The sequence below is a fragment of the Dama dama genome, chromosome 20, assembly GCF_033118175.1.
Source record: "Dama dama isolate Ldn47 chromosome 20, ASM3311817v1, whole genome shotgun sequence".
Classification (NCBI taxonomy): Eukaryota; Metazoa; Chordata; class Mammalia; order Artiodactyla; family Cervidae; genus Dama; species Dama dama.
In genome coordinates, this window is record NC_083700.1 from 74,810,051 (window position 1) to 74,821,822 (window position 11,772).

Here is an 11,772-nt window from a genome sequence, read left to right on the forward strand (position 1 = left end):
GGCCATGCTCCTGTCCCCATCGCCTTCCTCTTCTTAAGTGCTAGTATGGGCTGTCTGTGGCGCTGATGCTGCAAGGAGTCTTGAAGAGCTTAGTCTAGCGGTTCTACAGACAAGGAGACTGAGACCCAAGAGAGGGGAGGGACTTGCCCTGGGACTTCTCTTCCAGCCATGGCAGAGGGAAATGAACATTACTGCCTGGGCCAGTGCTAGTAGCATGAAAGAGGTGGCCTAGTAAGCAACGCATCTGATGGCTCCTTCCTCTTTGCATACTTAAGCCTACATTGTTTGGCTCCACCTTTATTCTTTTTTCTCTTTCTCCATACCTGCTTTACCCTGAAGTGAAGGTGTTAGTTGCTCAGGCATGTCCATCTCTTTGTGACCCTATCGACTATACAGTCTGCCAGGCTCCTCTGTCCATGGAATTCTCTAGTCAAGAATACTGGAGTGGGTTGCCATTCCCTTCTCCAGGGGATCTTCCCAACCCAGAGATTGAACCTGGATCTCCTGCATTGGCAGACGGATTCTTGACTGTTTGAGCCACTAAAGCCCTGGCCATATGCCTATTCCCCAGACATATCCCACCTCCATCTGGGCCTGACAAAATCCTATTCCTCTTTTGGGTCTATTCAAAATGTTTCCTTCTGATCACTCCAGTTGGTGTGTGGCAAATTATATTCAATAGAATATTGTTGCCATGGGATGCTGGTAGGTTTTAGTGGTCAAATAAGTTTGAGAATCATTGGGTTTTTAATCAGCATTAATGTGATTTACTGTAGGATATATTAATGCCTTTAGCACATTAATTTGTACTGTAAGTCTTTTAAAAATGGGTGGGAGTAACAGCATTTCCAAGTTCTTAAGTCATTCGACCTTGCAACCCTTTTTCCAGGCTATCTTTTTGATGTTCCAAAGAACGAGCTCATGTCCCCTGCATTGGCAGGAGGATTCTCAACCATTGGACCACCAGGGAAGTCCTGCATTAATGCTTTAGAAATAAGAGTTCTAGATTAGCTTTCTTATTTCACAGATGGGCCAGTGATCTTGAGACAGGGCCGTGATGACGTGAGAGAGAGGGCAGGGAGAGGAGGGCATCTGTGCTGCAGGTCAAGGGTAATGGAATGGTCTCACCCACTGTCTGCAGTACTATACCTGACTCTTTGTACAAAAGCATCCTAGACACCAGGGTTCTCTTTCTTCCTACTGCATGACTTCCTGTCATACTCAGTATCTCTGGCTATAGGTCCTGGGCAAGTGTAAAGACCTTTGGCTCACCTATCCACCTGCCAACTCTTGGTTTGATTGACTTCCCTTCTAGAAAGCATGTGAGCTGGGCAGGCTTTGGCTTCCTTTCTCCTGCTAGGACTCTGCGTTTTACACATGCATGGTGGTTGGGAGCATGTGGTCTCTCTGATGTTGTTGTTCAGTCGCTAAGTCGTGTCTGACCTTTTGTGACCCCATGGACTGCAGCATGCCAGGTTCCTCTGTCCCCATGTATCTCCCAGAGTTTGCTCAAATTATGTCCATTGAGTCAGTGATGCTTTCTAACCATCTTATCCTCTGCCACCCCTTTCTTCTTTTGCTTTCACTCTTTCCCAGCATCAGGGTCTTTTCCAATGAGTCAGCTCTTTGCATCAGGTGGCCAAAGTATTGCAGCTTCAACATCAGTCCTTCCAATAAATATTCAGGGTTGATTTCCTTTAGGATTGATTGATTTGATCTCCTTGCTGTCCAAGGGACTCTCAAGAGTCTTCTCTAGCACTACAGGTCTCTCTCCATGGCCTTCTAAAATGCCAGAGGAAGAAGTTCTGGACTTGTTAACAAAAATCTTGATCTCATTTCATGACCATCCTGTTGGACTGTGACAGAACCCATATGGAGTTGTCCTTGACTTGAGAATATTAAGCAGGAACCTAGTAGGTGGAGTTCCTACCTTCCAGGGAAATACCACCTATAGCAGTAGCTAGACGTCCCCAGGATGTTGGAATGATAATCCTGCGGGTAAAAGTTACGGGTGTGCTGCAGCAGGTTTTAGATGTAAACTGTTCTGCTTGTTTTTGTTGTGTGACTTGTCAAACAGCTTGTCTTCCCTGTGTACCACTGTTCCCACCTGTACAAGATCTCTTAAAGTCTTCTGGGACCATAAAGTTCTATGATTGTCTTCCTGCCTGTTATCAGGGAAGGGGCTATCCAGGGGGTGATTCTGTCATATGTAAGGGTTTTCCAAACACTGGCAAGAATTCACCCAAGCCCAGCACTTTCAGGCACATGTGAGGCCAGAGCTGCGGCCAAGCCTACAGGGGCAGGATGACTGCCTTCGACCCGGTGACACCGGATGCTTGACCTGTGGGCCAGGTGCTAGGTGGCTCCCATGACTTCTCACCCAGGACAGGAGCCACCCTCCTCGGCTTCAAACCTTGCAGTTGAGGAAAGTAGTTGATTTGTTCCCCAGTAGATTTGTTGCTGTTGAAGACCACACAACACACGGATCTGCAATTTCACAGAAAGCGCAGAAGCAATTCTCCACAGGAGGTCATATTCCCCAAGTCCCATGCCAAGAGGTATTTGGAAATAGATATGCTTGTTCTGGATTGTTGTTTATGACCGGGATGTGCTGCCTCCATGGAGTGGCCACATTCTAGGAGTGCTCTATGTCCAACACTGGGGAAAACAGTCCCTTATTGCAAAGAGTGTTCCTGCCCAACATGCCAGTAGGGCCCTGGCGGAAAATCATTCAAGCAATCCGGCGGCAGACTCTTTGGGGACCCTGTTCTGATCATAAACACAGTAGGCACACAATTCGGCATCTCTGCGGTGATGACACAACCCGCTGTGACTGCAGCAGTCAGCGAACCCCTAGTGACTTTCTGCTTCTCGCTTCCCTGGGCAGTGCTGTGTCTAGAAAGGGCTCTTCCAAATTGGGCTCTCTGATCACTTTCCTTCTCTGCTCTCTTTTCATCTCCTCATCTGCTGCCAGACCACACACTGTATCACACTGTATCACAGGAATTATGGAGCGTTTACCAAGATTTTGAAGCTCCTTGGAAAGAGCTAATTTGGAATAGTACGTGGAAACCTAGAAAATGAACTCTCAGAGGGATACGCTGTATTTTTAAATTCTCTGAGTCTCTGGATGGCACTCCTCCTCCTCCCCCCAGCCTTCTTTTCCTTTCTTGTGGAAAGTTTTTATTTTTAAATGGCTTGGACTCCCTCCCTGCTCTAGCTTTTAAGGTCCAGAGCCAAGAATTCGGATTTCTTGCTATGGAGAACGAATCCCAGGTGTGTTGTTCTTCTTGCCTTCGTGAGATGGATCCTGGGTGGACCGCTGGAAAAAAGCTCATTTCCAGGAACTTGGTAAGCAGTTTCTGATGCAGCAGAAGCCAGGGAGTCTAAGGAAAGAGAAAGAGATATTAAGACGCATTTTGTTTGGGAGATGGAGAGAGATGCCGAGAAGTATGTATACATGGAGGGGGAGTGGGTAGGAAGAAAGTGAAAGTAGAGAGCTTGGATTTTTGCTTCTCCCATTCCGTCCAGGAATGGCGGAGAGAAACGAAGTGGGAAGCAGGTTTGAGAAAGGGTCGGTTTCCAAAGAACATTTTCTCTCACATAATTCTGTTTCTCTTTATTGTGTGGCTTGGAATGCGACCCTTAGAAATGAAGCAGTGGGTGCCACAGTGCTTAGCACTGTGTGGGGTTTGAGAGGATGAGCGATAAAGACACAGCCCTTGCTCTCACAGAACTAGTAGCCTGGTCTGGGAGACGAGACTTCCTCCTCTGCCTCTTGAAACACGGGACGTGGCAGGACAGCTCCAGCCAAAGTGTCCGAGCCAGAATGTTTTCATGTGTCAGCAGCTGATTGGTGCCGCAGGGGTGTGGTGTTCTGGGTTCCAAACTGCCGGTGGATCCACTGTAGCTACAGTGTTGGTATAATGAACACATTCAGTTCAGTCTGTATATGTGAGACGATCAATGTGTTCATTGTTTACAGACAAATCGTTTTGTCTGTATGAGTATGCATATATAAATATATGCAGTCAACATAATACACTTTTTTTTTTTTTTTTAATTTAGGAAAGATACTTTAGATTCTCTTTTAAGGACCATTCACATTTTCTGCCCTGCTGCTCCTAGGTTTTCATTAAAGCTCTTCCTTTTGCATGCATGCATGCTAAGCTGCTTCTGTCGTGTCTGAGCCTTTGCAACCCACTGGACTGCATCCCACCAGGCTTCTCTGTCCATGGGATTTCCAAGGCAGGAATACTGGAGTGGGTTGCCATGCCCTCTCCAGGGGATCTTCCCAACCCAGGGATCGAACCCACATCTCTTACATCTCCTGCATGGCAGGCAAGTTCTTTACCACTAGTGCCACCTGAGAAGCCTGCTCTTCCTTTCACCTGTTTCCATAACCACTCTGTGACCCATTCCTAAGTCTTCCCAGGCAGAAACAAACTCCAGCACAGGCTGGTGGTAACCCTTAGCCCGGAGAGAAGGCTTCATACCCCAGGGGTGTGACATCGATGCCCTGCACACAGGACACAGTGACCAGATTCCCTCAGCCACCAGTTCATGTAGAGAAAAAAGTTGGAGCCGCTTAGGAAGTCAGATAATTCTTGATACTAGGTTTCATTTTTGTGTTATTTTGTCTTCGAAATTCTTGTCAGAAGGTTTTAGAGAAAAAGTAAGAAATGGAATTCCTGACTGGATGACAGAGGGAACAGGAGACACTAATTGCCGACAGGTTCCTTTCTATTTCTATTTGTACTGGGTGGCTTCTGTCTGACACACTCTTTCTTTTGGAAGCCACAGCAGCAAGCCCGGGCCCCATGTCTTCGGAGCCTCCGCTTGGTGTCAGCTTAGCTTCTGGAGGCCCCTGAGGTCTCCAGCTGCTTGCTTCACAGGAGAGGTGGCTTTGGCCTCTGTTGCCTCAGCAAATGTTTGGTTTGAGTCGTGAGGCTTAAACAGTGGCTGCTTTTTATTGAGATCTTTCCCCTGCTTGTGTGTTAGATACCATGCACCCACCCATGGTTTCCCTGGCTTCCCCTTGATGTCTGTGAGCAGTGGTGGCCTGGGCCTTACCCCTGGACTGGACTCAGATTCTGAAGTGGGGCTTGACATCCTGTGTCTTCACATGGTCTCCCCCCGTGTGTGTCTGTATCCTAGTTTCTTTTTCTCATGAGAAGTTGTTCAGTTGCTAAGTTGTGTTCGACTCTGTGATCCCATGGACTACAGCACGCCAGGCTTCCCTGTCCTTCACCATCTCCTAGAGTTTGCTCAAACTCATGTCCGTTGAGTCAATGATGCCATCCCACCATCTCATCCTTTGTCGCCTCCTTCTCTTCCTGCCCTCAATCTTTGCCATCATCAGGGTCTTTACCAATGAGTCGGCTCTTCACATCAGGTGGCAAAGTGTTGGAGCTTCAGCTTCAGCATCGCTCCTTCCAATTCAGGGTTGATTTCCTTTTGGATTAACTGATTTGATCACCTTGCTGTCCAAGGGACTCCCAGGAGTCTTCTCCATTACCACAGTTCGAAAGCATCAATTCTCTTGGATGCTCAGCCTTCTTTATGGTCCAACTCTCACATCTGTACATGACTACTTGGAAAAACCATAGCATTATGGTTACGTTGGATTAGGGTTCACCCCAGCGACTTCATTTTAAACTAGTCACCTCCTTAAAGACCTTGTGTCTAAACACTGACATCCTGAGGTACTGGGAAATAGGACTTCAGCAAATGACTAGGGATGGCATATAATTCAGGCCATCATGCTAAGATTTCACGCAAAATGTCTAGGCTTTATTGTATTCTTAGAGAGGCCTGGTGCTGAGTGTCTGGAGACAGGAAATGGCATACTTCAAGCCTGTTACAAACTGTCTTGATGGTTGAAAGGAATGGAGAGATGGCTGGACCCAGGGTTTCCTGGACGCTGTCTCACCAAGATCTCACTCTGCCTTATTGCCCAGAAGGGATCACAAAGGCTGAGTCATCCCAAAGCACACCTGTTTTCTAGCTGCATGTTTGTCCCTGAACCCTGGTGGGGAACACCAGTGCTGGGGTGTGGGACTAGAAGCCATGCAGAGCAGGCAGCAGCTGGGCCAGCCTGTGCTAGGACGTCTTGGTGGGTATTTTAATGATCACTTAACTATACACCAGATACTGTCCTGGTGACTTACATTCTTTAAAAAAAAAAAAAGAGAAAAAAAGTTTTTTTTAAAGATTTAGAAAACCCACCATTCACTACTTTGTTAACACCCAAAATGCCAAAAGGATGTAATCTTAAGAGTAAACAACAGTCCTTGATATGGAAATAATTTCACTTTACAAACATTACTCGCACCTTGATTTTTTTCATTTTGCAGTGAACCAGGGACATCATTATCATTTGAGCTTAGCTTTGTAGGTGAATAGAAGGAGGTTTGTTGTGAGAAAAAATTCCATGAAAAAAGCAGGGGTGTTATAGAAAGAACATAAAGTTTCCAAAAGGACACAGATGGTTTGGAATCCTGGCTCCAATATATACTGTGACCTCTAGAAATAAATATGAACTCATGGTGTAAGAGTTGTCTGGCTTCCACATCTGGATAATGAGGTGTTAATTTATCCTAGTGCTTGTGAGGACAGAATTAGGTAGCCCTTATTAATATTAGAAAACTGTGGCTCTCTCCCAAATTTGTGAAACAGCCTTGAAATTCAATTAGAAGTTCCCCTTCTTTAGACTAAAGTATCCAGAGATATACAAATGATTGTCATTAGAATGCTGCCAATCTTAGGAAGCGGTGCTCATTATTATATCATTAGAGTGCATTTTGTGTAGCTTTCTACATCCCCAGTATGCATTCCAGGCAGTTAAAATCCAGCAGCAGCTGCATATCCATGGATGTGATATGGATCCACTGATAGTCCTTTGAGATTACATTCAATGCCAGAGATTGGTCTCATTTCACAATAGTGAGAAATAAGCCTTCATCTTATTCTTTGTTAGCTGAGATGAATTGACATCATAACTAGGGAAAGAGACTTACTGCAAACTAAAGAATTCTTTTCTTTTCCTTTCATAATTTATTCTTTTCCATTTATTCTGCCCTTCCTCCCTAATAAGCAACATATCACATTTTTGGAAGGGCTTGTTTTTTTGTCTTGGAAAGGAAAAGGCTTCAAGCATGTTTGTGTGCTGAGCAGCAGAAGCTGAGAGAGGGAGGGTAACAGATGGAGTGAGACCTTGGCAGAAGAGGGAGTTTGATGGGATCCCCACTCCTGCCATGTCACTGCCATATTCCCGTCCATTCCCTAAGGGGAAAATGTTGGCCTTCATAGTACAGTGAAACCATGCATGCATCATAGATTTTGCTAGCCAGAATCCCATTGATCTGGGCTCTCATTCCAGCTCTGCCGGGAGCAAGCCTGGTCACATTATAGAAATTCATTGCCTATTTGAGCCTTGGTGTCTTCACATCTTAGTAGGAAATACTGGGCATGCTAAGCCCCTAATCGTGTATACGGTAAATACTCATAAATAATATCTCTCTTTACTATCAGCGCACTGATGTTGTGTGCTATAAATTCTCTTTCATCAGATGCAAAAGCAAAATTAATATGCTGAACAATTCATCCAAGTTGTTGTATGTGTGTATTTATGATGGTAATGCATTGCATGGGGACTCATACTTCACCCGCAGTCTCAATGGCAGTTGGAAACTTGAATATTTCAGAGTCAGCATAGCTTAAGGTTGAGGAGCCTGGATTCTGGAGGCTCATTGCTCCAGTTTCAACCCCAAATCCTGTTATCAACTTGGGCTTCAGGAAAGTTACTTGACCTCTCTCTGCCTCAGTTTCTTCTTCAAAAGAATGAGGATGATGAAATAGTACCTCTATCAAAGGGTTGGTAATGAGGATTAAATGCATTAATATTTGTAAAGTGTTTAGAATAGAGTCAGACACAGGACAATATCTGTTAAAAAAAAAAAAAGTAATTTTGTCTGTTCCTTCATGTGATGTGATCTGTACTGTTAGACAGATTTTCTAGGACCTGCTAATTGGAATCACATTTTTAGCTTAAATACTTGGCACCTTCAGTTCAAAACTGAAGTAGAAATTACACTCTATGTCTATTTCCAAGAAGTCTTCAATGAAAGGGATTTCTTAGGTAAACACTTGGAGCTGCTAATGGGTCTACTGGGGTGGTCAGGACTCTCTTTGAAATTTTGATGACTTTCAGACATGTAGATCATGGAATCTGCTTTGAAGTTTTGGTGGCTCAGCTAGATATGCAAATCCAGAACTAGCTTTGAGCAAGAAATTCGAGGTTTATGCCTGTTCTTGAGTGAGGAGTGAGCCAGAAGTTGCAGCAGTGAGAAAGCGAGTTAGTGACCTAGGAAAAGTTCTGTGTGGCTCCAGGCAGCTCTGTGTAAAGCCTTTAGGCAGACTTTCCACCTATTAGTGCTGTGCCAAGGGTCAGGAGTGTTGGAGGCTGGATTGACACCCCTTTGGTACCTGTTCCACCCCCTGTCCTTTGATGGGATACTTGCTGTGCTGTGCTAAGTCAGTCATGTCCGACTCTGCAACCCCGTGGACTGTAGCCCACCAGGTTCCTCTGTCCATTGGGATTCTCCAGGCAAGAATACTAGAGTGGGTTGCTATGTCCTCCTCCAGGGGATCACCCCAACCCAGGGATCGAACCCAGGTCTCCCGCAATGCAGGCAGATTCTTTACCATCTGAGCCACCAGGGAAGCCCATGAATACTGAAGTGGGTAGCCTATCCCTTCTGCAGGAGAACTTCCTGACCCAGGAATCAAACCAGGGTATCTAGCATTGCAGGCAGATTCTTTACCAGCTGAGCTATCAGGGAAGCCCAAAAGGGCATGTTGCCTCTCCATCAGGGAATCGAACCCTGGTCTCCCACATGACAGGAGGGGATACTCATCACCATACTAAAGAGGAAGGCGGTGGGCTACTTGCTAGTACAGCCCCAGATTGCCATTAGCAGTCTCTGCAACACTAATGACCCTCCTTCTAGGACGAAGGATTCCCCTGGTAGAGAGCCGCCATGCCAGCACTTCATACGACTGATGTAGTCCCACAGCCTCTGAGGGTCTACAGTGAAAACCTAACACCATGTGGCGTGCATGAAGGGCACCAGTCAGGCAGCCTGCAGGGCCAGTGAGTGGGGTGGCCCCTGGGTTCCTAAGGCCTTCAGATTCATGGATGCGCAGCAGGTACTAAACTAGTGACAAGATGTTAGTCCTGAGGGTCAGGCTAGAGCTTTCTTCTAAGTCAAGGTATGGAATCCCAGTAGAAAACAGAGCTTGTGTATTTAATTCCATGCTTTGAACTAGGAAAAATTTTAATCCCCAAAACTATGAAATCATATGTGTACATGTGTAAGTATAAAAATCCCAGATACAACCATAACCTTTTGTTCTGCAGTCCCCCTCTCTGCAAATATGACTATATACATGCACCCCATACACAGCCTAACTGAGAAGCATTGGGTGTGGGTGTTTTTCGTTTTCCCCTTGCCAGTTATATATTCACGGAAAAGGAAATGACAGCCCACTCCAGTATTCTTCCTGGGAAATCCCATGGACAGAGGAGCCCAGCGGCCTACAGTCCATGGTGTTGCAGAGAGTCAGACATGACTGAAGCAACTAAGCATGCGTGTAATTATATATTATTCACTTAAATGTCTTATGGCAGGTAGCAGACTTTAAGGGTTTAACATAGAAACTTATTTTTCTCCTGATAGTTGAGAAGAGGCCACATTATGCCATTTTGGCAGAGGAATACCTGTGTTCACTGGTGTTGATTCCAAAACACTGGTGTTGTGTAGAATCCTGGAGGTAACAGAAAATTCAGAGCACATTTCTGGTACTATTTTTCTTGGTGGAGAAACGCCCTAATTATTCCTAAAGCCATTACATATAGTACCATCCAATCTTCTGGTAAATATAGGCAGGTTTTCTTGGCCTTCACATGGCATAGCTGCTTCGTAAATTATTCACAGCAAATGTGTGTGTGGTCTTGGAATCAGACCTTCCTTCCTGTCTCCATCATGTGTCTGCACCTCTTCCTGGCCTCCCTCCCTGCTTCCTCACCTGTAAAGCTGGCAAGACCAGAGTGCCTGCCTCAGAGGGCAAAACCGCATGATCATCTCAATAGATACAGAAACAGCATGAAGCATTTGACAGAGATCATGTATAAAGTGTTGAGAATAGCGGTAGGCACAAAGTAAGCTCTCATTAAATGTTAATAATTACTATGAATAATATAAGCCTTAAGCTGACTCATCTGTTATTAAAATCTTTTTTGGAAGACAAAAATGTTAAGAAACTACTGCCAAGTCCAAGTGCAAAGGGTGGGAGTCAGCCCCAGTTTTAGGCGTCTGTGCCATAGTTTTCTCTCTAAGCTCAGAATGTGAAAGAGGTCTGGTTGGACAGCTGTTAGTGAGGCAAATCCCTGCTTTCTCCTTCCTCCTTGATCACATCTAACAGCAAAATCCCTGTTTCAGGTGATCTGGGGGTACACAGTGGGGAAGAACTCCAGCTCACCACCACTATCACTCACGTGGACGGGCCCACTGAGATCTACAAGTTGACCCGCAAGGAGGCCCAGGAGTAGGAGGATGCAGCCCCCGACTGGGACTGTCCGCCACATCCCAGCCATTTTTACTGGAACGGGGAGCATGCCAGAGAGCTCCACATGCCAACGAATGCTCTGTCTCTTAGCTGTGGTTTCTTGGACCAATGGTGTGGACATTTGTCAGCTTGCCTTCTGACAAGTAGTTCTCGGAGGAAGACTCCTGCAGCCACTAATGTGTTGTGTATGATAACAAAACCTCTGGTATGACACATTTTCTGTGATCATTGTTGATTAGTGACATAGTAACATCTGTAGCAGGTGGTTAGTAAACCTCATGTGTTGGGGGTGCCCTCCTTGGGGGATGGTTTGGGCCAGATGGGGACTATATGGAGTGGAATATTTGACTTTTTTTCTTGTTTTAGGTTCTAGGATAGAATTTAACATTCTTTCCAGTCCAAGATGGGCTGGTGTCATAGTCTTCTCATTCCTAATCCATGACCACTTTTTTCCCTATTTATATCACCAGGTAGCCTATCGAGTTAATATTTAATTTGTCAATCGATATGTGTCCCTATTTTTTAAGGCATAATCTAAAATAACTGAATTTCATGAGAAGATCTATTACACCAGGGGCATTTCAGCTTTGAAACCAAATGTGTGTATCCAATACTAACCAGTCTGTTGGATGTGGGTTTTTAAAAAAATGTTTGCTAAACTCTCCAAGTAGGATTTATTGTATTAAATGGCCTTTGGGTCTAAAAAACTTTTTTAACCTCTTGCTTAAAATGTGTTTTCTTTTGATAAGATGCTTCAAACAGCCTCCAAAAGTGTAGATCTGATCATTTAAATAAACCTGTATGTATATGCATGTATGTATATGCACACCTCGTCCTCCTGCTCAGCCGGAACACATGCATGCAGATTCTTTTTTCGAGTTGTGTCTATGGGGTGGGGGGAAATAGTTTTATGAAAAATTAAAATATTTTGCCATCAAAGTTTTGGGGGCAGTATCTAGGGTAATATATTCTGTACTGGATGGCATGTGTGGCAAAAAGTGTGTGTGGGGGGGAAGTTAAATGATTTAGAAGTAGACTATGAGTCCTCTACTATGCCCAATTCCCCAAGTAGACTGTTTCATTGTACTTTAACTCTGCCATTGGAAAGGCAGTGTAGTACAGCAGAGAAGGAATAGTGGGTGG

General features: G+C 45.0%; 1 protein-coding gene across 2 annotated transcripts in view; it reads left to right on the forward strand.

Annotated features, from left to right (window-relative positions):
• WLS (Wnt ligand secretion mediator) overlaps positions 1–11,441 on the forward strand; it is a 113,442-nt gene extending 102,001 nt beyond the window's left edge. The window contains exons 12-13 of one of the 2 annotated variants that reach the window (XM_061121643.1): positions 3,221–3,351; positions 10,503–11,441. In XM_061121643.1, the coding sequence (XP_060977626.1) occupies positions 3,221–3,351; positions 10,503–10,589 (218 nt within the window). In that variant the 3' untranslated portion in view covers positions 10,590–11,441. The remainder of the gene's footprint in view (positions 1–3,220; positions 3,352–10,502) is intronic. The other variant, XM_061121644.1, reaches the window with a different exon arrangement.
• The last annotated feature ends 331 nt before the right edge of the window (positions 11,442–11,772 follow it).